The sequence below is a fragment of the Eriocheir sinensis genome, unplaced genomic scaffold, assembly GCF_024679095.1.
Source record: "Eriocheir sinensis breed Jianghai 21 unplaced genomic scaffold, ASM2467909v1 Scaffold674, whole genome shotgun sequence".
NCBI classification, from domain to species: Eukaryota; Metazoa; Arthropoda; class Malacostraca; order Decapoda; family Varunidae; genus Eriocheir; species Eriocheir sinensis.
In genome coordinates, this window is record NW_026112025.1 from 157,501 (window position 1) to 184,918 (window position 27,418).

Consider the following 27,418-nt stretch of genomic DNA (forward strand, 5'->3'; position numbering starts at 1 on the left):
ACTACATGGATAAGGATATGATGAAAAAGATAATAACCACTATGATTACACCAAAACTGGAATATGCGGAAACTGTGTGGTCTCCCCATAAGAAGAAACACGTCCCAAAAACTAGAAAGAATACAAAGGCTGGCAACGAAAATGGTTCCAGAGCTGGAGGGATGAACAACATGTTTGGAGGAGTGTCATATGAAGAAAGCTTAAAGGAAATGGACCTGCCAACACTGGAACAAAGAAGAGAAAGGGGAGACCTAATACAAATTATGGGACAAAATGGAAGAAGTAGACAATGAGGAGTTACTACTACGAGAAGGAAGAAACACCAGCAACACACGAGGACACAGTAAAAAATTGAGGAAAGGAAGATGCTTGAGAGACATAAAGAAATATAGCTTCCCGCAAAGAAACATAGAGCTTTGGAACAGACTAAGTGAGGATGTAGTATCGGCGAAGAGTGTGCAAAACTTTGAGGAAAAACTGGACAGATACAGATATGGAGACGGGACCACACGAGCGTAAGCCCAGGCCCTGTAAAACTACAACTAAGTAAATACACACACACACACACACACACACACACACACACACACACACACACACACACACACACACACACACAAATGTAAATAAAGGAAGTAAAAAGAGACAGAAGGAAAACCAACAAAACTGAGGAAAAGCAACAGGGTTGGAAAGGCAAATTTCTGTTAGCATAAACTGCCAACCTCCAGGAGCTTCTAGAACACCCGAGGGAAAGGCAGGAAAAGGCTGTGGCTGAGGTCACTAAGGCTCTGAACACAAGGCAGGCCCTGGTGAGGGACGCAGCAGACAAGAAGCAGCGTGGGACAGCTACTGGCCAGATGCCGGCAAGAACGGAGAGGCAAAGAGGAGGGCTGGGACTGGCCGAGGCCGAGGCACCGCAGCCTTGGAGGGCGGCCCCCAAGCTGCGGGGAGAAGAGGTGCTTGGGTTGTAGCGGGGGATGTGGCGCCACTCAAAGCTAGGATGCAGACACAGATCATTGAAACTCAGCGGCCGCCTTCCCCCTCAGGCAGGGTCAAGTCTCCAGCCAGTGAACCCTACACTATGGACCGGAAACTTGCCCCAGTCTTGTCATTAACACGCGAATTTTGGAAAATCAACCGCTTTGGTGCGAATCGCCATAACTCCCTTATTTCTGGGGCTACAGAAATGTTTTGGTATCATTCGACGGCAAAATGAAAGGGCTATAGTTTTTATTACGCGACCGGGCTCCAAAACCGACTCAAAAGGGTAACAAATTGAATAAATTCACAAAAAACGGCTCTGAAAAAAAACATTTTTGAGTTCCCAACCTTGAAACCCACTCATTTTTTGAGAATTTCAAAAAACTTATTTACCAAATCTTTTAGCCCTACCAATGTGCTTTCCAATATGACGCATAACATTTTCCTACTCCCAGTATTTCGTCGCTAGAGCTCGAAACGTGTCCAGAAGTCGCGACGAACATTCGCCGAATCTGTCTCATTTCACGCGCCGAGACGAAAAACCTTCCTGACGCCACAAAAATTAATGTATCAGCATAAAAGTACATATATGAACACTTTAATATGTTGACTATCTTGTATTAAAATCATTTTAAGATATCTATATAAAAGTTACTATTTTTATATAATCATTTCACTATATAAATCAACCTATATTAAGCACCTTATTGTACATGTTATTTATTTTATTTCATTTAGTATTAAACCCTATTTCCTCCCATTTATGAATAATACATTTAATTTGCTTGCTTGTGATACCAAATATGTATGTATATATATATATATATATATATATATATATATATATATATATATATATATATATATATATATATATATATATATATATATATATATATATATATATATATATATATATATATATATATATATATATATATATATATATATATATATATATATATATATATATATATATATATATATATATATATATATATATATATATATATATATATATATATATATATATATATATATATATATATATATATATATATATATATTTGGTCGCGGCGCGTGAAATGAGTCAGATTCGGCGAATGTTCGTCGCGACTTCTGGTCAAGCTCGAGTGAAAACTACTGAAGCTGGGAAGGCGTGCTTGGTGCCAAATGAAAGCTCTATTAATACAGATTAATAATAAAAAAAACATTGGAAAGCACGAAATAAATAAAAAAGTTATAAGCAAAAAACTGGGACGTGTCCAAATCACGGCACAAGGGCCAAAAAACGGGCTATTTTGTGACGGCTCGACGACAAACTTGGAGGCGAGGTATCACAAAATCCTTCGAGCTGGTCACACTACATTGCCAAGAGGGGCTACATGCCAAATTGCAGCCTTCTAGAGGCAATAACAAGGACACACTAGACAAAAACGGCAAAGTGTCTGGAGTTCGTCAAAATCGCTCTCAAAAAGGTTTACGTTTCAAGCTCTAGCGACGAAACTACTGGGAGTAGGAAAATATTATGGATCATATTGGAAAGCACATTGGCAGGGCTAAAGTATTTGTTAAATAGGGTTTTTGAAATTCTCAAAAAATGAGTGGGTTTCAAGGTTGGGAACTCAAAAATAGTTTTTTTTCAGAGCCATTTTCTGCGACTTTATTCAGTTTCCTACCCTTTTGAGTCGGTTTTGGAGCCCGGTCGCTTACTAGAAACTATAGCGCTTTTATTTTGCCGTCGATTGATGCCAAAAACTTTTCTGTAGCCCAAGAAATAAGGGAGCTATGGCGATTTGCACCAAAGCGGTTGATTTTCCAAAATTCGCGGCTTAATGACTAGGACGCCGCAAAATCAAAAGAGTCTGCCGTCCAATACTTGAGATGTCACTGCTCCAGCTCACCTGCAGGGTTGACGCGCCCAGTGGCGGGGGATGGTCCGTCAAGGCATGGAGGCACGGCTGGCCGGCTTCGAGGCTTATTCTTGCGTGTCGTCGGCGCTGACCTCCCACCTGGTGCACAGCAAACACCCGGCCAGCCTGCAGCAGGCTCCTGGTGCGCTGTGTCAGACTGCGGAAGTCCTCGGCCTGCAAAGGTCCCCGGTGGAGGGAAGGGAATTAAGAGCAAGAAGACCACGTCAGGCTGCTGCCTTGGCCGGCAGGAAACAAGAGTGTGTAAAGAAAGCTGCTGACTCCTTAAGAGAGCTTTGCTTATGAAGCTGAACTCAAAACTCACTAAGGCACTAACAGAAACACCAATTATGCCATGACAAGGTGACCACTGGTAACTCACTGAGACACTAACAGAAACACAAATTATGCCATGACAAGGTGACCACTGGTAACTCACTGAGACACTAACAGAAACACCAATTATGCCATGACAAGGTGACCACTGGTAACTCACTGAGACACTAACAGAAACACCAATTATGCCATGACAAGGTGACCACTGGTAACTCACTGAGGCACTAACAGAAACACCAATTATGCCATGACAAGGTGACCACTGGTAACTCACTGAGACACTAACAGAAACACCAATTATGCCATGACAAGGTGACCACTGGTAACTCACTGAGGCACTAACAGAAACACCAATTATGCCATGACAAGGTGACCACTGGTAACTCACTGAGGCACTAACAGAAACAGAAATTATGCCATGACAAGGTGACCACTGGTAACTCACTGAGGCACTAACAGAAACATCAATTATGCCATGACAAGGTGACCACTGGTAACTCACTGAGGCACTAACAGAAACACCAATTATGCCATGACAAGGTGACCACTGGTAACTCACTGAGACACTAACAGAAACACCAATTATGCCATGACAAGGTGACCACTAGTAACTCACTGAGGCACTAACAGAAACACCAATTATGCCATGACAAGGTGACCACTGGTAACTCACTGAGACACTAACAGAAACACCAATTATGCCATGACAAGGTGACCACTGGTAACTCACTGAGGCACTAACAGAAACACCAATTATGCCATGACAAGGTGACCACTGGTAACTCACTGAGGCACTAACAGAAACATCAATTATGCCATGACAAGGTGACCACTGGTAACTCACTGAGGCACTAACAGAAACACAAATTATGCCATGACAAGGTGACCACTGGTAACTCACTGAGGCACTAACAGAAACATCAATTATGCCATGACAAGGTGACCACTGGTAACTCACTGAGGCACTAACAGAAACACCAATTATGCCATGACAAGGTGACCACTGGTAACTCACTGAGACACTAACAGAAACACCAATTATGCCATGACAAGGTGACCACTGGTAACTCACTGAGACACTAACAGAAACACCAATTATGCCATGACAAGGTGACCACTGGTAACTCACTGAGACACTAACAGAAACACCAATTATGCCATGACAAGGTGACCACTGGTAACTCACTGAGACACTAACAGAAACACCAATTATGCCATGACAAGGTACTGTGACCACTGGTGCTATGTTGAGGTAAGGCAAACACAGCAATCACACAGTGACAAGGTAAGGTGACTGCAGTGCTGTGTTGAGGTAAGGTAAGCACTGCAGTGACGTGTGCCAGGGACTTGCTGTAACAAGAGTGACACTCGGGGGGGGTACTGACCTTCAAGCTTGGCTCTAAGATGAACTGCACTTTTTCCATGATGGTGAGGTCTGGGTCTGACTGGGGCCTGGGTTCTTCTGGGTCTGACTGGGAACTGGGCTCTTCTGGGTCTGACTGGGGCCTGGGTTCTTCTGGGACTGACTGGGGCCTGGGTTCTTCTGGGACTGACTGGGGCCTGGGTTCTTCTGTAGGAACAGTTTTCCAAGCCGCCTGGACAGCCTTGGCGGCCTCCAGGGCTGCACTAGATGCCTCTCTCACCTGAAACAACAACACTGGGTTAGGGAAGAAGCTCACACCCTCGCCCCTGTGTGCCGCTTTCTATGCCCTCTGTGTGTACCCCTGTGTATGCCCCCTGTGTGTACCCCTATATATGCTTGTAATGTGTATATTATCATGTACATATGAATGCATGTGTCGAAACACAAGCTCAGTGTCGTCACAGGATGTTAGTGGACACGTAGGCGCTTATGAGAACAGAAGCTGGGTTGACGCTAAATCAGCAAGGATCAGCACCGGAACGTTGTAAGTTCCGGCAAGTCATCACCGGAAGACACACCCTTCCGGCGAACCAGCAACGCAACTAAAACGAGCGAGCAGCGCTAAGAGGGAGGAGAAGAAGACGGGTGAGGGCACGGGACACAAGGTCCGCTCCGGGTGTGCTCCCAGCGTGTACCCTTGTGCATGCCCCCTGTGTGTACCCTTGTGCATACCCCTTGTGTGCACCACTGTGTATGACCCCTGTGTGTTGCCTGCTGTCTTTACTCGCTTGGCTGAGGGCCCAGGGCACAGGTGCAGCACACTCACCTTCCTGGCGGTGGTGAGGATGCCGGCGTCAGGGAAACACTGCTGGCACTCCTTCAACACCTGCTCCGCCTCACTAGCGTAACGAACCATTTCACCCACAACCTTGAATGCCTCTTGCTCTGTTGCAGTAGTGCGCAACTTCTCCCGCACAGCCTGCAGCTCCTGCTCCTTCTTCTTTGCCTCCTTCCTCTTCGGTGCCACACGGAACTTTTCATGCTGCAGGAGCTCCCTGGAACTCCTGCTCTGGTCCATCAGTCCCTGGAGGCTGTCCTCCAGCTGCTGCTGCCGCTCGCCCCAGCCTGTCAGGGTGGCCTCATACTGGTCCAGCTGGGACTGAGCCTCCTGGCAGGCGGTGATGGCGGCCACAACTGTGGCCTCCTGTTCCTGCAGAAAGGAACGCATTTTCTTGGAGAGACCCGCTGCTCCCTTCTTGCCAGCTGATCCTGCTGCCCCTTTCCCCTTCCCGGCACTGGGTGGCGGCGAGGCTGCCGCCGCCTTGCCATCTCTCAGCCTTCTTATGAAGGCCTCAATTGTATAGCTGACAGGGAACTGCCCGCCCTCGGGCACGGCATGTCTGACGCGGCACTCCGGACAGGTAACACGGCCCTGCTCCTTCAGCTTATCTGTGCACAGTGTGCAGACTGTGTGGCCACAGGGCAGAGTGCGTGGCCGCTGTAATAAGTCATCAAAGCCTGTCAGGCACACTGGACACTCCTCGGGGTTGTCACCCTGAAACAGAGAGGCAGAGTGAGGGAGGCACTACAGCAGGAACACACTGGAGGCAGCACACAGCCACACACTGGTAACAGGCTGTCCAGCAGGGTTGTCACCCTGAAACAGAGAGGCAGAGTGAGGGAGGCACTACAGCAGGAACACACTGGAGGTGTGTGTGTGTGTGTGTGTGTGTGTGTGTGTGTGTGTGTGTGTGTGTCAAGCAGGCAGTGGATAATACTGTAATTAAACAGGCAATACAATCTTCATAAAGTGTGGATGAAACAGTCTTGAACCTTAGTTAGCACAGCACTGTGCATGAATCATCTCTACTGATCGTGTCCAGTGACTCCAGTTTCCAGAGCCAGTCCTGTTCTGATCGCATCAGCTCAGACTCACCGCGGGATCAGTGTGCCTCTCACCAGCCACGTGAGCCTCAATAGGCGCCACTTCAAAAATCCTGCCCCTGTGCCACCAGCGGGACATTCAACAACTGTCCCCTAAAACTGAACTTGAAAAATAAATAAAAATAAGTAAAAATAAAATAAAAAAAGGACAATTTTTTTAAAATTCTCAAAGTTAATGAAAATTCCTGAGTATTCCTGAAAATTCCCGTGTAAAGTTTCACAGTTCAAAATTCCTGTGACTTTTACAATGGTACTTTCTTATAGCACAACAGAGTGGAAAATACTGGCGTTAAGCTGACGGGAATCATCAGTTTATCGTCTGAAATATTTCATGTACTTTCTTTGACAGAAAAATAGACTTGTGTCTATAAGGAAGGTGCCAATGATCAGTGGTGGGCTTCGTTAATCATAATCTTAACATCGTTATATTGTTAATGTAAATGTTAACGTTGATACCGTTAATCCAGCAAGAATGTATTGAATGTTAACATTAACGTCTATGAAAAAAGTACATAATTACAGTAGTCCTTGGTTTATCCGGCATGAACGGGTGTGGCAGATAAACCGTTGTTTTGAGACTTGCTCCTACGTAGAGATACCTCAGGACTGGAAGTTAGCTAATGTTACACCCATTTTTAAGAAAGGTAGGAAAGAGGATGTTAGTAATTATAGGCCAGTCAGTTTGACTAGTATACAGTGTGTGTGTGTGTGTGTAAGATTCTGGAGAAAATTATTGAGGGTAGTATTTGGGAGCATTTAAATCAGTATAGACTAATTAGGGACTCTCAGCATGGGTTTAGATGAGGTAGGTCGTGTCTCACAAACTTACTACAGTTCTTAGAACACATTACAAAGCAGTTAGATGAGGGAAACAGTATAGCCGTAGGTAATTTATCTAGATTTTAGTCAAGCTTTTGATAAGGTACCACACAGGAGGCTAGTGCATAAACTGAGGTTGCATGGGATAGGGGTACAGTACTAGTGGAGTGGATGGCTCAGGGGTAGAAAACAGAGAGTAGTATTAAATGGGGCCAAGTCTGACTGGAGGGAAGTGGTTAGTGGGGTACCTCAGCTAGGGCCACTTTTGTTCCTAATATATATTAATGATTTAGATATAGGGATTAGTAGTAAAACACCAAAGTTTGCAGATGATACCAAGATAGCTAGTACAGCACAGGGGCTCAGGACAATTATAGGATGCAAAGGGACTTGGATAGGATGGGCAGATAGGTGGCAGATGGAGTCTAACTCCCGGAAGTGTCAGGTTATGCATATAGGTAAAGATATAATAGGAATTTTAGCTATGAGATGGAAGGAGTTTGGTTAGAGGCAGTTGAGAATGAGAAGGATTTAGGTGTAGTGACAGATAAGACTATGAAATTCTCAAAGCAGTGTTTACAAGCTAGAAATAGGGCAAACAGGATCCTAGGGTTTATAAATAGAAATGTTATAGCTATGAAAGCAAGGAGGTAAGAGGTAGTTTATATAATGCATATATTAGAGGTCATTTAGAGTATTGTATACAAGCTTGGTCACCACAGGATGTAACTTTGTTAGAAGCAGTTCAGAGAAGAGCAACTAGGATGATGGCAGCAATGAGGCGCCTGGAGTATAGGGAGAGGGTAAAAGAGCTAGATATGTTTTCATTTGAGAGGAGATGTCTAAGGGGGATATGATAGAGCTATATAAAATGTTTTCAGATTGCGATTACTTAGATGTGGATACTTTCTTTACACTAGAGGAGGGAAACAGGACTAGGGGTCATGATAGGAGAATTAGGAAACAAGGGTGTAGGTTTTTTTTTTTTTACAGCTAAGGAGACAGCTCAAGGGCGCAAAGAAAATAATAAAAAAAGGCCCGCTACTCACTGCTCCCGAACAGAGGTTAAAGGAGTATCCAAAATCAGAGGTCAATTTCGGGAGGAAAGGTGTCCTGATACCTTCCTCTTGAAAGAGTTCAAGTCGTAGGCAGAAGGAAATACAGATGAAGGAGGAGGGGAGGCATGCAGTTAGCAAGTTCAGAAGAGCAGTCAGCGTGGAAATATCGATAGAAGATAGAAAGAGAGGCAACATCGCGGCGGAATTTAAGAGGTAGAAGGCTATCAGTAGGAGGAGGAGAGCTGATGAGACGAAGAGCCTTTGACTCCACTCTGTCCAGAAGAGCTGTGAGTGGAGCCCCCCCACACGTGAGATGCATACTCCATACGAAGGCGGACAAGGCCCCTGTATATGGATAGCAACTGCGCGGGGGAGAAGAACTGGCGGAGACGATACAGTACGCCCAACCTCGAGGAAGCTGATTTAGCAAGAGAGGAGATATGAAGTTTCCAGTTGAGATTTTGAGTTAAGGATAGACCGAGGACGTTTAGTGTTGAAGAAGGTGACAGCTGAGTGTTGTCGAAGAATAGGGTATAGGTGTTCGGAAGATTGTGTCGAGTTGATAGGTGGAGAAATTGAGTTTTTGAGGCATTGAAGGACACAAGGTTCCTTCTGCCCCAATCGGAAATGATAGCAAGGTCTGAGGTTAAGCGTTCTGCAGCCACCAGTCTGGAGGCGTGTACTTCCTGTGTTGATGGTCTTCTATTGAAAGAGGTTGAATAATGCGGAGTGGAGTCGTCGGCGTATGAGTGGACAGGACAGTTTGTTATGGAAAGAAGATCATTGATGAATAACAGGAAGAGAGTGGGTGATAGGACAGAGGCCTGTGGAACGCCACTGTTGATAGGTTTAGGGGAAGAGCAGTGACCGTATACCACCGCAGAGATAGAACGGCCGGAAAGGAAACTGGAGATAAAGGAACAGAGAGAGGGATAGAATCCGAAAGAGGGCAGTTTAGAAAGCAAAGACTTGTGCCAGACTCTATCGAAGGCTTTCGATATGTCTAGCGCAACAGAGAAAGTTTCACCGAAACGGCTAAGAGAGGATGACCAAGAGTCAGTTAAGAGAGCAAGAAGATCGCCCGTAGAACGCCCCTTGCGGAATCCATACTGGCGATCAGATAGAAGGTTAGAAGTGTAAAGGTGCCAGTTAAGGATTGATTCAAAAGCTTTAGATAGACAGGAAAGTAAAGCTATAGGACGGTAGTCTGAGGGATTGGAACGGTCACCCTTCTTAGGCACAGGCTGTACAAAGGCATACTTCCAGCAGGAAGGAAAGATATTTGTTGATAGGCAGAGACGAAAGAGTTAGACCAGGCAGGGTGTCAGCACAGAATCACAGTTTTTAAGGACAATAGGAGGCACTCCATCAGGTCCATAAGCCTTCTGAGAGTTGAGGCCTGAGAGGGCATAGAAAACATCATTTGGAAGAATCTTAATAACAGGCATAAAGGAGTCAGAGGGGGGATGAGTAGGAGGAATATGCCCAGAATCGTTCAGGGTGGAGTTCTTACAGAAAGTTTGAGCGAAGAGACTTAGAGACAGATGAGACGGCAGTGCTGCCGTCAGGGTTAAGGAGAGGAGGGAAAGAGGAAGAAGTGAAATTGGAGGAGATATTTTTGGCTAGATGCCAGAAGTCACGGGAAGAATTAGAAACAAGGTGTTGACATTTTCTATTGATAAAAGAAGTTTTGGTAAGTCGGAGAATAGATTTTTTTTTTTTGGCACGATTCCGGGCTGAAATGTAAAGGTCAAAGTTAGTGGGAGTTCGAACGCTCTGGAACCTTTTGTGAGCTGCCTCTCTATCTTTAATAGCAAGAGAACAAGCATGATTAAACCAAGGCTTTTTAGCATGAGGAGTAGAGAAAGTACGTGGAATGTATGCCTCCATTTCAGAGACAATCACCTCTGTGATGCGCTGGACACACACAGAGGGGTCTCCATCCTGGAAGCAGTAATCATTCCACGGGAAATCGGAAAAGTACATCCTAAGGTCGTCCCACCGAGCTGAAGCAAAACGCCAGAAGCATCGCCTCTTCGGCGGGTCCAGAGGATGTACAGGAGCGATAGGACAGGACACAGAAATAAGGTTATGATCGGAGGAGCCCAACGGAGAGAACAGTTTGACAGAGTAAGCAGAAGGATTAGAGGTAAGGAAGAGGTCTAGAATGTTGAGTCTGTCTCCAAGACGGTCGGGAATACGTGTAGGGTGCTGAACCAACTGCTCTAGGTCGTTGAGGAGAGCAAAGTTGTAGGCTTGTTCACCAGGCTGGTCAGTGAAGGAGGATGAAAGCCAAAGCTGGTGGTGAACATTGAAATCTCCCAAGATGGAGATTTCAGCGAAGGGAGAGTGAGTCAAGATGTGCTCCACTTTAGAGTTCAAATAGTCAAAGAATTTTACATAGTTAGTAGAGTTAGGCGAGAGATAAACAGCACAGATGTATTTAGTAATAGAATGACAATGAAGTCTTAGCCAGATGGTGGAAAATTCAGAAGAATCAAGGTCGTGGGCACGAGAGCAAGTGATGTCGTTGCGCACGTAGGCGCAACATCCAGCTTTGGATTGAAATTTCGGATAGAGATAGTAGGAGGGAACAGAGTAGAGATTGCTGTCAGTAGCCTCAGAAACCTGTGTTTCGGTGAGGAAGAGAAGGTGGGGTTTAGAGGAGAGATGGTGTTCCACAGAATGAAAATTAGAACGAAGACCGCGAATATTGCAGAAATTGATAAGGAGGAGGTTCGAGGAGTTATCAGGACACCTCTCAAGTCGGCAGCCAGAAGGGGAGTCCTCCCTGGGGGAATTTATGGTCCCCCCCCCAGGCGGGGACTCCGAGGCGGTGTTTCCGTTAGCCATTTTGAGTTTTGAATTTTGGGAAAAGGTGTGTGTGTTGTGTGAATGTGTGGTGTAGAAAGAGAGAGGAACTGTCTTTTGAGAGCATGCTGAACTGCTCTCTGGTGTTGATGAGACAAAAGGGAAACGGTTGGACTTACAAAACTATTTATTTGACCATGCATAGGGTGGCAGATTTATGGAATGCATTGCCAGGGGAGGTAGTATGCAGCAGTAGTGTAAATGTGTTCAAAAAGAGGTTAGGTGAGTTTATGGATGAAAAGATTTGGTAGGAAGTAGTGGGTGGGATACAGGGTGGAACACGGCTGGGTGGTGGCCTTGTGGTGGCTGGCTGGGGCAGGATTACTGCATTCAGGAGACTAGATGGGCTTGGGGAGGCGGATGATGGGTGCTACACTGCCACTCGCGGGGGTGGACAGGGGCTGCCGAGTATAGGCCAGTTTGTGGACCCCTTGCGATCATGTGTTCACACACACACACACACACACACACACACACACACACACACACACCAGGACACTGTTTGCTGTATAGGCTACACACACACACACACACACACACACACACACACACACACACACACACACACACACACACACACGGTAAGGAAAGTAATTGTGACCTTCATACGCCCTAGACTAGAATATGCATCAGTGGCTTGGTCGCCATCACTTAAGAAACACGTTAGAAAACAGGAGAGGATACAGAGAGCGGCAACAACAAAAATGGCACCTAGTCTGAGCGACCTGCCTTATGAAGGAAGATTGCTGAACCTCCCTACACTGGAGAGTACAAGAGAAAGAGGAGATTTAACCGTAGAACACGGTCGTGGGTAATAGTACTATCAACACGGTCATGGGGTATATTGAACCCCATTTTGGAAGAAAAAAAAAATTGTAATCAAAATTTATTGAATCTAAAAAAAGTACAAGAAAATACAACGTTTCTTCTTTCATTTCCCCTGAGATTTAAGTTAATACTGTGGCAAAGTGAACATGTAAGGGGCAACTCAAAAGAGTACTAAAAAGTGCACTACCTTCCACAACAACAGCAGTACCATCGCTAACCTAGCGTACCATCGCTAACTAAACGTACCATCGCTAACCTAGCGTACCATCGTACCCGGCACCCGAGTGATCATGAGGCTTCGCGGCACCAGGTACCGGTACCGGGTGCCGCGAGGAATCGATTCTTCGCGGTACCCGGTACCCGGTGCCGCGAAGCCTCATGATCACTCGGGTGCTGCGAAGCCTCATGATCACTCGGGTGCCGGGAAGCCTCATGATCACTCGGCACTGAGCATTGCTGCTAGTACCGGTACCGTTTGGATCTTAGTGACGCTCGGCGCTCGCCCGCGTCCCCAAGTTTCCACCATTTTGTCCTGCTCTTCGTTTCCATCACAGCTCCCGTTAACAATATTTTATTATTTGATTTATTTATTGGAGTTACTGGATAATTCTTGATGTCCAATTCTTTTTCTTTTTTAGGTTGCTAATAAATATTGTTATTGTTATTAGACTATGATCGAGTATATCCATAATAACTAAGTATACATGCTATTTTTTTATCGAAAAAATAAATATTCACTTCATTCAGAGAGAGAGAGAGAGAGAGAGAGAGAGAGAGAGAGAGAGAGAGAGAGAGAGAGAGAGAGAGAGAGAGAGAGAGAGAGAGAGAGAGAGAGAGAGAGAGAGAGAGAGAGAGAGAGAGAGAGAGAGATTTACATAGATTTACATATAAAATCAGACCACACATTACATTACATTCTCGCACTACAACGTTGGTGAAGAAAAATTTGGTGCAGTCTGAATTTACTTGTCTACATTTGAGTTTTATGCCATTGTTCCTCGTTCGCAAAGTGTCATCGATCATTAACAATGTTGTTCTGTCTACATTCGTGAAACCATTAAGTATTTTAAAACATTCGATCAGTTTTCCTCGGAGGCGACGTTTCTCAAGAGAGAACATGTTAAGGGTGGAAAGCCTTTCTTCGTAGGATTTGTTGCGCAAGGAAGGGATCATTTTTGTTGCTCGACGCTGAACACCTTCTAGTTTAGCAATGTCCTTTGCATGGTGGGGAGACCAAAACTGTACCGCATATTCCAAGTGGGGTCTGACTAAACTATTGTAGAGCGGGAGCATTACATCTTTATTCTTGAATAAAAAGTTTATTTTAATGAAGCCCAACATTCTGTTCGCTTTATTTGCTGCATCGATACATTGATGTGAGAATTTGAGGTTTGACGCGATTTTGACTCCCAAGTCCTTGACGCATTGAACGCTTTTGAGTTTGACGCGACGCATTTCGTAATCGAACTTCTTATTCCTCGTTCCAACTTGAAGAACCTGGCACTTGTCTACGTTAAAGGGCATCTCCCATCTATCCAACCAAGCTGAAATTTTGTAAATCCTCTTGGAGGCTTTGCCTGTCTTCGTCAGTGAGAACCGAGTTACCAATCTTGTGTCGTCTTCATATTTTCTATTGAGATTTTTGACTCCAACATCCGCGTCGTTGATGTAAATAATGAAGAGCACTGGGCCAAGAACCGAGCCCTGAGAGAGAGAGAGAGAGAGAGAGAGAGAGAGAGAGAGAGAGAGAGAGAGAGAGAGAGAGAGAGAGAGAGAGAGAGAGAGAGAGAGAGAGAGAGAGAGAGAGAGAGAGAGAGAGAGAGAGAGAGAGAGAGAGAGAGAGAGAGAGAGAGAGAGAGAGAGAGAGAGAGAGAGAGAGAGAGAGAGAGAGAGAGAGAGAGAGAGAGAGAGAGAGAGAGAGAGAGAGAGAGAGAGAGAGAGAGAGAGAGAGAGAGAGAGAGAGAGAGAGAGAGAGTTTTCTTTACAGGAAATTTATTTGAGAATTTCATCAAAAGTCATTAAGATAAAAAAAATACTCCTTCGGGTACCGGTACCGGTACTAACGGTACCTGAGTTTTCGGTACTGGTACTCAAATTAACGGTACTTGCCCATCCCTAGGAAAACCGTCCCCCTAACTCCCTCACCCGCCACAAACTCATCGGAAAATCGTCTTATTTCAGCGTTCTCCGCCGCGTCCACAGGTGTCCAGGGTACCGCAAGGCATGGAGTTCAAATGTCATGCCTCCTGGCGCTTGAACAGGCTCAAACAAGGCGGTTTTTAGGCCGAGAAGTGGACGACGTACCTTTGTTGACATCTGATAGGCCGCCATCTTGAAGTCCTCTGGCGTAGTTGGGGTGGACTGGTACCGGTACCAGTACCGCTACTAACGGTACCAGTTAAACTACGGTACCGGTACCAATACCGCTACTAACGGTACCAGTTACACTACGGTACCGGTACCAGTACCGCTACTAACGGTACCAGTTAAACTACGGTACCGGTACCAGTACCGCTACTAACGGTACCAGTTAAACTACGGTACCGGTACCAGATTGCTCGGATTTATTTAATTGTTTGATTTATTGGATAATTCTTCATGTCCGATTCTTTTTTGGGGGGGTTGCTTATATATATATATATATATATATATATATATATATATATATATATATATATATATATATATATATATATATATATATATATATATATATATTATACTATTGTTATTAGACTATGATCAAGTACATCCATAATAACTACGTATACATGCTATTTTATATCGAAAAAATAAATACGCGCTTCATTCAAAGAGAGAGAGAGAGAGAGAGAGAGAGAGAGAGAGAGAGAGAGAGAGAGAGAGAGAGAGAGAGAGAGAGAGAGAGAGAGAGAGAGAGAGAGAGAGAGAATACATAGAAATACATAGGAAGAACAGACACCAGAAGACCTATCGGTCTATGACGAGGGTGTCTGTTTACTACCGCTACTACTAGTAAGCTACGTGTGGTAGGACAGGACAGAATAGAGAGAGAGAGATTTACATATTTACATAGAAAATCAGACCACACAGACCCCATGGTCCAGACTTGGTGGTCTGTCCTTAAACCTAAGTGATTTTACATTAATCAGAAGACTCCAAAACGTTGCATTTCTACTCTAGTTGATATTAAGTTGAAGGAAGTGACGGTCGAGCTTATTTTTGAAGGAGTCAATCGTGTTACACTGGACCACTGATGATGGGAGCTTATTCCATTCTCGCACTACATCGTTGGTGAAGAAAAATTTGGTGCTGTCTGAATTTACTTGTCTACATCTGAGTTTTACGCCATTGTTCCTCGTGCGCAAAGTGTCATCGATCAGAAACAATGTTGATCTGTCTACATTCGTGAAACCATTAAGTATTTTAAAACATTCGATCAGTTTTCCTCGGAGGCGACGTTTCTCAAGAGAGAACATGTTAAGGGTAGAAAGCCTTTCTTCGTAGGATTTGTTGCGCAAGGAAGGGATAATTTTCATTGCCCGACGCTGAACACCTTCTAATTTAGCAATATCCTTTGCATGGTGGGGAGACCAAAACTGTACCGCATATTCCAAGTGGGGTCTGACTAAACTGTTGTAGAGCGGGAGTATTACATCTTTATTCTTAAATAAATAGTTTCTTTTAATGAAGCCCAACATTCTGTTCGCTTTATTTGCTGCATCGATGCATTGCTGTGAGAATTTGAGGTTTGACGCGATTTTGACCCCAAGTCCTTGACGCATTGAACGCTTTTGAGTTTAACGCCGCGCATTTCGTAATCAAACTTCTTATTCCTCGTTCCAACTTGAAGGACCTGGCACTTGTCTACGTTAAAGGGCATCTCCCATCTATCCGACCAAGCTGAAATTTTGTGTAAATCCTCTTGGAGGCTTTGCCTGTCTTCGTCAGTGAGAACCGAGTTACCAATCTTTGTGTCGTCTGCAAATTTACTAATGCGGTTATTGAGTCCAACATCCACGTCGTTGATGTAAATAATGAAGAGCACTGGGCCAAGAACCGAGCCCTGAGGGACGCCACTAGTGACCGGCGCCCACTCTGAGTTAAATCCGTCAATCACTACTCGTTGTTTTCTGTTGCTCAACCAATTCGCGATCCATTGGTTTACCTGACCGTCAATACCTATTTGCTTTAATTTGTAAAGTAATTTATGATGCGGGACTTTATCAAACGCTTTCTGGAAATCAAGATAGACTACGTCCAGTGATTTGGTTACATCATAAACAGTGAAGAGGTCGTTATAACAGGTTAATAGATTTGACAGGCAGGATCTTTTGTTTCGGAAGCCATGTTGTGAGTCCCCAATTAATGAGTGGCTTTCAAGGTAACTCACAATTTTGTCTCTAATTATGCCCTCAAGTAGCTTACCTACAACCGAAGTTAGACTAATGGGCCTGTAATTACCTGGTACTTTTTTGTCTCCTTTCTTAAAAATCGGTGTCACGTTAGCCTTTTTCCAATCTGAAGGGACAATGCCTTGTCGCAAGGACATATTGAATACGGTTGTGAGGGAGGAGAGTATTTCGCTCTTTGTTTCTTTCAGCAGAGTTGGATATACTTTATCAGGTCCAGGACTTTTATTTGTTTCAAGTGATTTGAGGGCTTTAAGGACTTCATCGGGTTTTATTTCAAAGTTAGACAATGCATGCTCGGGATTTACATTAGTACTGGTGTTGGTGGTGGTGGTGGGAGGACTGTTATTATTAAACACCGAGGAAAAGTAATTATTTAATAGGTTTGCAACGTGTTGGCTGTCAGTCACTAGTGCACCGTCGCTGTTTGTTAAAGGTCCAATTCCACTTCTGATCGCCTTTCTGTTGTTTATGTAACTGAAGAAGGATTTCGGATTATTTTTACAGTTGGCTGCAATATTTTCTTCATATCTACGCTTTGCCTGATGCACTAATCTTTTTACTCGTCGCCTTGCATCATTGTAAAGTCTAATGTTTTCGGGCGTGCTTTGGAGAGAGAGAGAGAGAGAGAGAGAGAGAGAGAGAGAGAGAGAGAGAGAGAGAGAGAGAGAGAGAGAGAGAGAGAGATTTACATAGATTTACATAGAAAATCAGACCACACAGACCCCATGGTCCAGACTTGGTGGTCTGTCCTTAAACCTAAGTGATTTTACATTAATCAGAAGACTCCAAAACGTTGCATTTCTACTCTAGTTGATATTAAGTTGAAGGAAGTGACGGTCGAGCTTATTTTTGAAGGAGTCAATCGTGTTACACTGGACCACTGACGGTGGAAGCTTATTCCATTCTCGCACTACAACGTTGGTGAAGAAAAATTTGGTGCAGTCTGAATTTACTTGTCTACATCTGAGTTTTACGCCATTGTTCCTCGTGCGCAAAGTGTCATCGATCATAAACAATGTTGATCTGTCTACATTCGTGAAACCATTAAGTATTTTAAAACATTCGATCAGTTTTCCTCGGAGGCGACGTTTCTCAAGAGAGAACATGTTAAGGGTAGAAAGCCTTTCTTCGTAGGATTTGTTGCGCAAGGAAGGGATCATTTTCGTTGCCCGACGCTGAACACCTTCTAATTTAGCAATATCCTTTGCATGGTGGGGAGACCAAAACTGTACCGCATATTCCAAGTGGGGTCTGACTAAACTGTTGTAGAGCGGGAGTATTACATCTTTATTCTTGAATACAAAGTTTCTTTTAATGAAGCCCAACATTCTGTTCGCTTTATTTGCTGCATCGATGCATTGCTGTGAGAATTTGAGGTTTGACGCGATTTTGACCCCCAAGTCTTTGACGCATTGAACGCTTTTGAGTTTAACGCCGCGCATTTCGTATTCGAACTTCTTATTCCTCGTTCCAACTTGAAGGACCTGGCATTTGTCTACGTTAAAGGGCATCTCCCATCTATCCGACCAAGCTGAAATTTTGTGCAAATCCACTTGGAGGCTTTGCCTGTCTTCGTCAGTGAGAACCGAGTTGCCAATCTTTGTGTCGTCTGCAAATTTACTAATGCGGTTATTGAGTCCAACATCCACGTCGTTGATGTAAATAATGAAGAGCACTGGGCCAAGGACCGAGCCCTGAGGGACGCCACTAGTGACAGGCGCCCACTCTGAGTTAAATCCGTCAATCACTACTCTTTGTTGTCTGTTGCTCAACCAATTCGCGATCCATTGGTTTACTTGACCGTCAATACCTATTTGCTTTAATTTGTAAAGTAATTTATGATGCGGGACTTTATCAAACGCTTTCTGGAAATCAAGATAGACTACGTCCAGTGATTTGGTTACGTCATAAACAGTGAAGAGGTCGTTATAAAAGGTTAATAGGTTTGATAGGCAGGATCTTTTGTTTCGGAAGCCATGTTGTGAGTCCCCAATCAATGAGTGGCTTTCAAGGTAATTCACAATTTGTCTCTAATTATGCCCTCAAGTAGCTTACCTACAACCGAAGTTAGACTAATGGGCCTGTAATTACCTGGTACTTTTTGTCTCCTTTCTTGAAAATCGGTGTCACGTTAGCCTTTTTCCAATCTGAAGGGACGATGCCTTGTCGCAAGGACATATTGAATACGGTTGTGAGGGAGGAGAGTATTTCGCTCTTTGTTTCTTTCAGCAGAGTTGGATATACTTTGTCAGGTCCAGGACTTTTATTTGTTTTAAGTGAATGGAGAGCTTTAAGGACTTCATCGGTTGTTATTTCAAAATTAGGCAATGCATGCTCGAGATTTACAATAGTACTGGTGTTGGTGGTAGCGAGAGGAAGACTGTTAGTATTAAACACCGAGGAAAAGTAATTGTTTAAGAGGTTTGCAATGTGTTGGCTGTCAGTCACTAGTGCACCGTCGCTGTTTGTTAAAGGTCCAATACCACTTTTGATCGCCTTTCTGTTGTTTATGTAACTGAAGAAAGATTTCGGATTATTTTACAGTTGGCTGCAATATTTTCTTCGTATCTACGCTTTGCCTGACCTACTAGTCTTTTTACTCGTCGCCTGGCATCATTATAAAGTCTAATGTTTTCGGGCGTGCTTTGTTCTTTCTTTAACCTGTAAAACAATTTTCTCTCATTGACTGATTGTTTAATTTCGCTATTAAACCACGGTGGGCTTTTATTAGTGTTAATTCGCTTCTCGCACAAGGGGACGAATGTGTTCTGCTGAGTGAGTAAGTGATTTTTAAGGCTTAGCCAGGCTTCCTCTACGTTGCCGTCATCTGACAGTTGTATTTCTGTTAGTTTTTGTCGGATTTCTACGAAGTTAGCTCTTTTGAAATTGGGCACCTTTACTTTATTTTCAGTCACTGATGATTGAGCTTATTGTAGACGCGCACTAATTTATGATCTCAAGAACCGAGGTGTTCTCCTACCGTGACACTGATTAGGTTATCTTGGGTCGTTATAACAAGGTCGAGTATATTATTTTGTCGAGTTGGCTCAGAAACCATTTGGCTTAGATAATTTTCTTCTAGAAATTCGATCATTCTATGTGACTCGCCTTCTGTACCTGACAGTGTCGCCCAGTCGATATGGGGGAGGTTAAAGTCTCCTAATATCAGTGAATCGCTGTTATTAAGTGACTGCCTTAAGACGCTGTACATTTCAAGGTCGTCATCGAGTGATTGCCCGGGAGGTCTGTAGGTGACAGATATATTTAAGTTGACTTTTGCAATGTTTACTCGCACGCACAAATGTTCAACGTTACTGTTTCCCAGTGTTTTGTCAGTGGGTTGCAAATAGCTTTTGACATAAAGGGCGACGCCACCACCTCTACGGTTTACACGATCTTTGTTGAAGAGTCTGTAGCCATCTATGTTGTATTCGGAACTTAAATCAATATTTGTGGTGTCGATAAATGTTTCGGTTATAGCAATTATGTCAAAATTTTCTGTTAAAGCAAGACATCTCAGTTCATCAAATTTGTTTCTTAGGCTACGCATTAAAACTAAGGATTTTAAGTTATCTAGAGGCTTAGTAATAGAGGTGGTGGTACTTGCGGGATCACGGTTACGGGTTTGTTGTGATGCACGGCGTCTATTTACACGGGTGGGGTGGAGGACGTGGCCGTGACTCGTTTTTGTTCGGATGACACGCACTGCTTCGTTGAGGAGCCTTCCGAGTCTGGCTGCCCCGATGGGAGAAAGGTGCAATCCGTCCCTGTGAAAGAGCTCATTTTGTCCATAGAAATTGTCCCATGTGTTGAGGAACTCCACGTCAAGCTCCCTGCAAAGAGTCTGTAAGCGGTTGTTTAGGCTGAAGGCCTTACTGAAAAGTCGCTCCGCCCAAGTCCGTGGTAGAACTCCTGAAATCAAAATGTTAGGGGATTTAGTCTTATACTGCTGGATGAGCCTACGGTACTTCTCCAGGAGTTCCTCAGACCGGGTCGTGGTGACGTCGTTCGTACCTGTGTGAATAACAAACAGTGAATCATTAGTAGCCTGGGGGGAGATCTCCTCAAGAGCAGCAGTTATGTCGTCGATCCCAGCACCAGGATAGCAATAGTTCCGTCTTCGACGAGGAACTCTGCCGCAGAACTCAACGACCTGCTGGCGAATCATGGAGTCACCCACCAGGAAGGTGCTCTCCTGCTCGTCCTCTTCCTCCAGAATGGCAAACCTGTTGGAGCAATGAACAGGATAAATCGCTTGTCTGGCTGGTTTGGCTCCTCCATTCACGACGGTGAAGCCATCATGGGCGGTGCCACTAGCATCCTCCCGTTGCGAGAGAGAGAGAGAGAGAGAGAGAGAGAGAGAGAGAGAGAGAGAGAGAGAGAGAGAGAGAGAGAGAGAGAGAGAGAGAGAGAGAGAGAGAGAGAGATTTTCTTTACCGAAAATTTATTTAGGAATTTCATCAGACGTCATAAAGATAAAAAAAAAACTCCTCTAGGTACCGGTACCAATGTCGGTGCTATCCCGAGTTTTCGGTACCAGAACTACTGGTATTAACGGTACCTGCCCATCCCTATATCGTAGGCGTCAAAAAATTGTCGTACTTTTGGTGTTTTTTTCAATATTTACGCAGAAAAACGTAATATAGAGCCTAAATAAACGTCCTGTTATGTATATTATCTTATTCTACTAATTACCGATGCTATTAGACGGCTATTTATAACACGGCCATAACTATAGCGGTCACTTATTATTATTACGGGCAGGGCAGAAAAACGTGGTATATGGAGGTAATCAACGTTCTGTTTACTGTATTATATCACTGTACTAATTACCGAGTGGCGCTGGATGGCTAATTATAACGATTTAGCCATAATATCGTATACACGGAGAGAAAGACAATTTATTTAGCTATGTGTGGAGGGAAGGAGGAGGAGAGGAGAGGAGGGAGAGAGGAGAGAAGAGAGGAAGGTGGAGGAGGAAGACTGTCTGGCTGAGAGGCATAGAAAATCTTCCATCCATATTTAAACCCATTTTTGGAGGTAAGTAGGAAACGGAGAGAAAAAACGGAGGCATGGAGAGAAAGAGAATTTATTTAACTATATATGGAGGGAAGGAGGAGGAGGAGGAGGAGAGGGAGAGAAAGGAGGGAGAGAGGAGAGAAGAGAGGAAGGTGGAGGAGGAAAACTGTCTGGCTGAGAGGCATAGCACATCTTTCCTCCATATTTAAACCCTTTTTTGGAGAGAAGAAGGAAACGGAGAGAAAAAACGGAGGCATGGAGAGAAAGAGAATTTATTTAGCTATGGAGGGACGGAGGAGGAGGAGGAGAGGAAGAGAAAGGAGGGAGAGAGGAGAGAAGAGAGGAAGGTGGAGGAGGAGGGACAAAAAATCTTCCACTGTGTAAAAAACATTTATTTATTTATTTATTTTCATTTTTTTTTTCTTTCTCAAAAAAAAAAGAAAAAAAAATACAAATAGGCTTAACAATTACTCTCTCTCTCTCTGGGAGATGCCCTTTAACGTAGACAAGTGCCAGGTCCTTCAAGTTGGAACGAGAAATAAGAAGTTCGATTACGAAATGCGCGGCGTTAAACTCAAAAGCGTTCAATGCGTCAAGGACTTGGGGGTCAAAATCGCGTCAATCCTCAAATTCTCACAGCAATGCATCGATGCAGCAAATAAAGCGAACAGAATGTTGGGCTTCATTAAAAGAAACTTTTTATTCAAGAATAAAGATGTAATACTCCCGCCTTACAACAGTTTAGTCAGACCCCACTTGGAATATGCGGTACAGTTTTGGTCTCCCCACCATGCAAAGGATATAGCTAAATTAGAAGGTGTTCAGCGTCGGGCAACGAAAATGATCCCTTCCTTGCGCAACAAATCCTACGAAGAAAGGCTTTCTACCCTTAACATGTTCTCTCTTGAGAAACGTCGCCTCCGAGGAAAACTGATCGAATGTTTTAAAATACTTAATGGTTTCACGAATGTAGACAGATCAACATTGTTTCTGATCGATGACACTTTGCGCACGAGGAACAATGGCGTAAAACTCAGATGTAGACAAGTAAATTCAGACTGCACCAAATTTTTCTTCACCAACGTTGTAGTGCGAGAATGGAATAAGCTTCCACCATCAGTGGTCCAGTGCAACACGATTGACTCCTTCAAAAATAAGCTCGACCGTCACTTCCTTCAACGTAATATTAACTAGAGTAGAAATGCAACGTTTTGGAGTCTTCTGATTAATGTAAAATCACTTAGGTTTAAGGACAGACCACCAAGTCTGGACCATGGGGTCTGTGTGGTCTGATTTTCTATGTAAATCTATGTAAATCTCTCTCTCTCTCTCTCTCTCTCTCTCTCTCTGTGTGTGTGTGTGTGTGTGTGTGTTCTCTCTCTCTCTCTCTCTCTCTCTCTTTTTTATTTAAACAGGGCTTACAGAAGATTGTGCTAAAGTTGAAGGTTTTAAGCTTCATCTATCTATAGCTACATCTCTGTGTGTGTGTGTGTGTGTGTGTGTGTGTGTGTGTGTTTCTCTCTCTCTCTCTCTCTCTCTCTCTCTCTCTCTCTCTCTCTCTCTCTCTCTCTGTCTCTCTCTCTCTCTCTCTCTAGCTCTCTCTCTCTCTCTCTCTCTAAATTAACCTTGGTCTCTCTCTCTCTCTCTCTCTCTAAATTAACCTTGGTCTCCCTCTCTCTCTCTCTCTCTCTCTCTCTCTCTCTCTCTCTCTCTCTCTCTCTCTCTCTCTCTCTCTCTCTCTCTCTCTCTCTCTCTCTCTCTCTCTCTCTCTCTCTCTCTCTCTCTCAATATATATAAATTAACATTGGTCTCTCTCTCTCTTTTTTTATTTTTTATTTAAACATAGGCACATGTATAATATTTACATACCCAAAGGTGTACTGTCGTGTGCTGCCTATTCGAAGGGCAGAATAAAATCTATATAAAAAATAACTACATAAACTATAAAAAAATATATATATACTATAAAAAAATAAAAAATAAAAACATACAATACAGAATATATGTGAGCGCACTGCACACTACACTCGTGTCACTACTCCACCACGAGTGTCAGTGGGGTGGGGAGTGAGCCCCTCCAGTGGTGGGCCGACAGTTTTATTTTTTGGGTGTTCATCTCCCGGATGTTTGGTATACAGGCCGTGAACATGTTCCACATCCGGCAGACTCTTCCCGAAAAGGTGCGCTGGTGCTGGCTGGTACGGGAACACGGCACCTCCACTACGTCACCACGGGGTAGCACCGTTCTCGTGTCCCGCGTGGTGACTCTCTGAGGTTGGCGTAAGCCCACCAGATGTGGCACTCCCTGCACTTGTGCCTTATGAAACACCACAAGAGCAGCTACGTCCCTGCGGTGTTCCAAGGAGTCGACGGAGCTGAGAGTTTCCTGCGCGGTTGGGGGATCTGCCGCATCCACCATTCGCAGTGCCCGTCTCTGGATGGCGTCGAGTCTCCCGCTGTGCGAGGCAGCACACGACATCCAAGAGAGGGCAGCGTACTCCAGGTAAGGCCATATTTGGGCCTTGTAGAGCAACAGCCTCCCTTTTTTGTCGAGGAAGCTGGCCACCCTTCGCAGGCAGGAGACTCCTAGGGAGGCCTTTTGGGCAATGTGTTTGATGTGGCTGTCAAACCGTAGCCCTCGATCCACTTCCACTCCCAGAATCTTGACGGATTCCTGGAGTGGGAGGGGGACGCCACCAAAGCTTAGCTTCCCCTCTACTGCTGGCCCGGCAGTGGGGGATCGAGAGACCACCATTGCCTGGGTCTTCTCTGGAGCAAAGGTCACCTGCCAGCGGGCACCCCACTCCTGTAGCACCTTCAGCTGCTGATTGACCTCGTCAGCAGCTCGCCCACAGTCTTGTCTGGGGTAGGTGCAGGAGAGAGTGCAGTCATCAGCGTAAGCTGAGACTACTGGCAGCTGCCGGAGAAGGTCGTCCACATATATGTTCCACAGAACTGGCCCTAGCACTGAGCCCTGTGGCACTGATGCCTCCACTGGCAAGGAGTCGGACGTCTGCCCGTTGACGACAACCTGGAGGGTCCTTCCTTGAAGGTAGTCTCCCAGGAGCTGAAGGAGGTCACCTTGGATGCCCTTAGCACGGAGTTTTTCAAGGAGACCTCCGTGCCACACCCTGTCAAAGGCACCCGCTATGTCCAGGGCTACCACGACAGTGTCCAGGAGCCTCTCTCTCTCTCTCTCTCTCTCTCTCTCTCTCTCTCTCTCTCTCTCTCTCTCTCTCTCTCTCTCTCTCTCTCTCTCTCTCTCTCTCTCTCTCTCTCTCTCTCTCTCTCTCTCTCTCTCTCTCTCTCTCAATATACATAAATTAACCTTGGTCTCTCTCTCTCTCTCTCTCTCTCTCTCTCTCTCTCTCTCTCTCTCTCTCTCTCTCTCTCTCTCTCTCTCTCTCTCTCTCTCTCTCTCTCTCTCTCTCTCTCTCTCTCTCTCTCTCTCTCTCTCTCTCTCTCTCTCTCTCTCTCTCTCTCTCTCTCTCTCTCTCTCTCTCTCTCTCTCTCTCTCTCTCTCTCTCTCTCTCTCTCTCTCTCTCTCTCTCTCTCTCTCTCTCTCTCTCTCTCTCTCTCTCTCTCTGTGTGTGTGTGTGTGTGTGTGTGTGTGTGTGTGTGTGTGTGTGTGTGTGTGTGTGTCTCTCTCTCTCTCTCTCTCTCTCTCTCTCTCTCTCTCTCTCTCTCTCTCTCTCTCTCTCTCTCTCTCTCTCTCTCTCTCTCTCTCTCTCTCTCTCTGTGTGTGTGTGTGTGTGTGTGTGTGTGTGTGTGTGTGTGTGTGTGTGTGTGTGTGTGTGTGCATCTCTCTCTCTCTCTCTCTCTCTCTCTCTCTCTCTCTCTCTCTCTCTCTCTCTCTCTCTCTCTCTCTCTCTCTCTCTCTCTCTCTCTCTCTCTCTCTCTCTCTCAATATATATATATATATATATATATATATATATATATATCTATCTATCTATCTATCTCTCTCTCTCTCTCTCTCTCTCTCTCTCTCTCTCTCTCTCTCTCTCTCTCTCTCTCTCTCTCTCTCTCTCTCTCTCTCTCTGTGTGTGTGTGTGTGTGTGTGTGTGTGTGTGTGTGTGTGTGTTTCTCTCCTCTCTCTCTCTCTCTCTCTCTCTCTCTCTCTCTCTCTCTCTCTCTCTCTCTCTCTCTCTCTCTCTCTCTCTCTCTCTCTCTCTCTCTCTCTGTGTGTGTGTGTGTCTCTCTCTCTCTCTCTCTCTCTCTCTCTCTCTCTCTCTCTCTCTCTCTCTCTCTCTCTCTCTCTCTCTCTCTCTCTCTCTCTCTCTCTTTTTTTTTTTTTTACAACAAAGGGGACAGCTCAAGGGCACAAAAAGTAAACATTAATAAAAAAAAGCCTGCTACTCGCTGCTCCTAAAAAGAATCCAAGGGTGGCCGAAGATAAGTCAGTTTCTGGGAGAGGTGTCCTGATACCCTCCTCTTGAAAGAGTTCAAGTCGTAGGAGGAAATACAGATGAAGGGAAGATTGTTCCAGAGTTTACCAGCGTGAGGGATGAAAATTGAAGATGCTGGTTAACTCTTGCATAAGGGGTTTGGACAGTATAGGGATGAGCATGAGTAGAAGTCGAGAGTGCAACAGGGCTACGCGGGGAGGGGGGAGGCATGCAGTTAACAAGTTCAGAAGAGCAGTCAGCGTGGAAATATCGATAGAAGATAGAAAGAGAGGCAACATTGCGGCGGAATTTAAGAGGTAGAAGACTATCCAGTATGAGGAGGAGAGCTGATGAGATTTAGCAGCCTTAGCCTCCACTCTGTCCAGAAAAGAGCTGTAGGCAAGTGGAGCCCCCAACACATGAGATGCATACTACATACGAGGGGCGGACAAGGCCCTGTATATGGACAGCAACTGTGCAGGGGGAGAAGAATTGGCGGAGACGGTACAGAACGCCCAGCCTCGAGGGAAGCTGATTTAGTAAGAGATGATATATTAAGTTTCCAGTTGAGATTTTGAGTTAAGGATAGACCGAGGATGTTTAGTGTTGAGGAAGGTGATAGCTGGGTGTTGTCAAAGAATAGGGAAGAGAGAGAGAGAGAGAGAGAGAGAGAGAGAGAGAGAGAGAGAGAGAGAGAGAGAGAGAGAGAGAGAGAGAGAGAGAGAGAGAGAGAGAGAGAGAGAGAGAGAGGGAGAGAGAGAGAGAGAGAGAGAGAGAGAGAGAGAGAGAGAGAGAGAGAGAGAGAGAGAGAGAGAGAGAGAGAGAGAGATAGTTGTTTGGAAGATTGTGTCTAGTGGATAGGTGGAGAAACTGTGTTTTTGAGGCGTTGAAGGACACCAGGTTCTTCTTGCCCCAATCGGAAATAATAGTAAGGTCTGAGGCTAAGCGTTCTGCAGCCTCCAGCGCCTTGAGTCGTTAAGTTTCCTGAAGAAGGGTGGGTCTTCTATTAAAAAGAAGTTGAATAATGTAAGAGTGGAAATCATCGGCGTAGGAATGGATAGAGACAGTTCGTTTTGGAAAGAAGATCATCAATGAACAACAGAAAAGGAAATTGAGGAGATAGGACAGAACCCTGTAGGGACACCACTGTTAATAGATTTAGGGAAAGAACAGTGACGTCTACCACAGGCATAGATAGAACGGTCAGAAAAGGAAACTGGAGATAAAGGGAGTACAGAGAGGATGAGAAACCGTAGGGGAGGGTGGTTTAGAAAGCAAAAGATTTGTGCCAGACCCTATCAAAAGCTTTTTGATATGTCCAGCGCAATAGCAAAAATTTCACCGAAACGGCTAAGAGAGGATGACCAAGAGTCAGTTATAGAAGGCTAGGAGATCACCAGTAGAACGTCTCCTTGCGGAACCCATACTGGCGATCAGATAGAAGGCTGTCAGAAGTGGAAAGGTGCTTTTGAATCTTACGGTTAAAAGTTGATTCAAAAGCTTTAGG

General features: G+C 44.7%; 1 protein-coding gene across 3 annotated transcripts in view; it reads right to left on the reverse strand.

The window, feature by feature from the left end:
* LOC126993781 (uncharacterized) overlaps positions 1-27,418 on the reverse strand; it is a 47,802-nt gene that overhangs the window by 3,948 nt on the left and 16,436 nt on the right. For 2 of the 3 annotated variants that reach the window (XM_050852942.1, XM_050852940.1), the window contains exons 1-4: positions 14,415-14,445; positions 5,417-6,145; positions 4,613-4,870; positions 2,886-3,068 (exon numbers count right to left, since the gene is read on the reverse strand). In XM_050852942.1, coding sequence (XP_050708899.1) covers positions 2,886-3,068; positions 4,613-4,870; positions 5,417-6,145; positions 14,415-14,441 — 1,197 coding nt within the window. In that variant the 5' untranslated portion in view covers positions 14,442-14,445. Of the gene's footprint in view, positions 1-2,885; positions 3,069-4,612; positions 4,871-5,416; positions 6,146-14,414; positions 14,446-27,418 lie in introns of those variants that run through there. The other variant, XM_050852941.1, reaches the window with a different exon arrangement.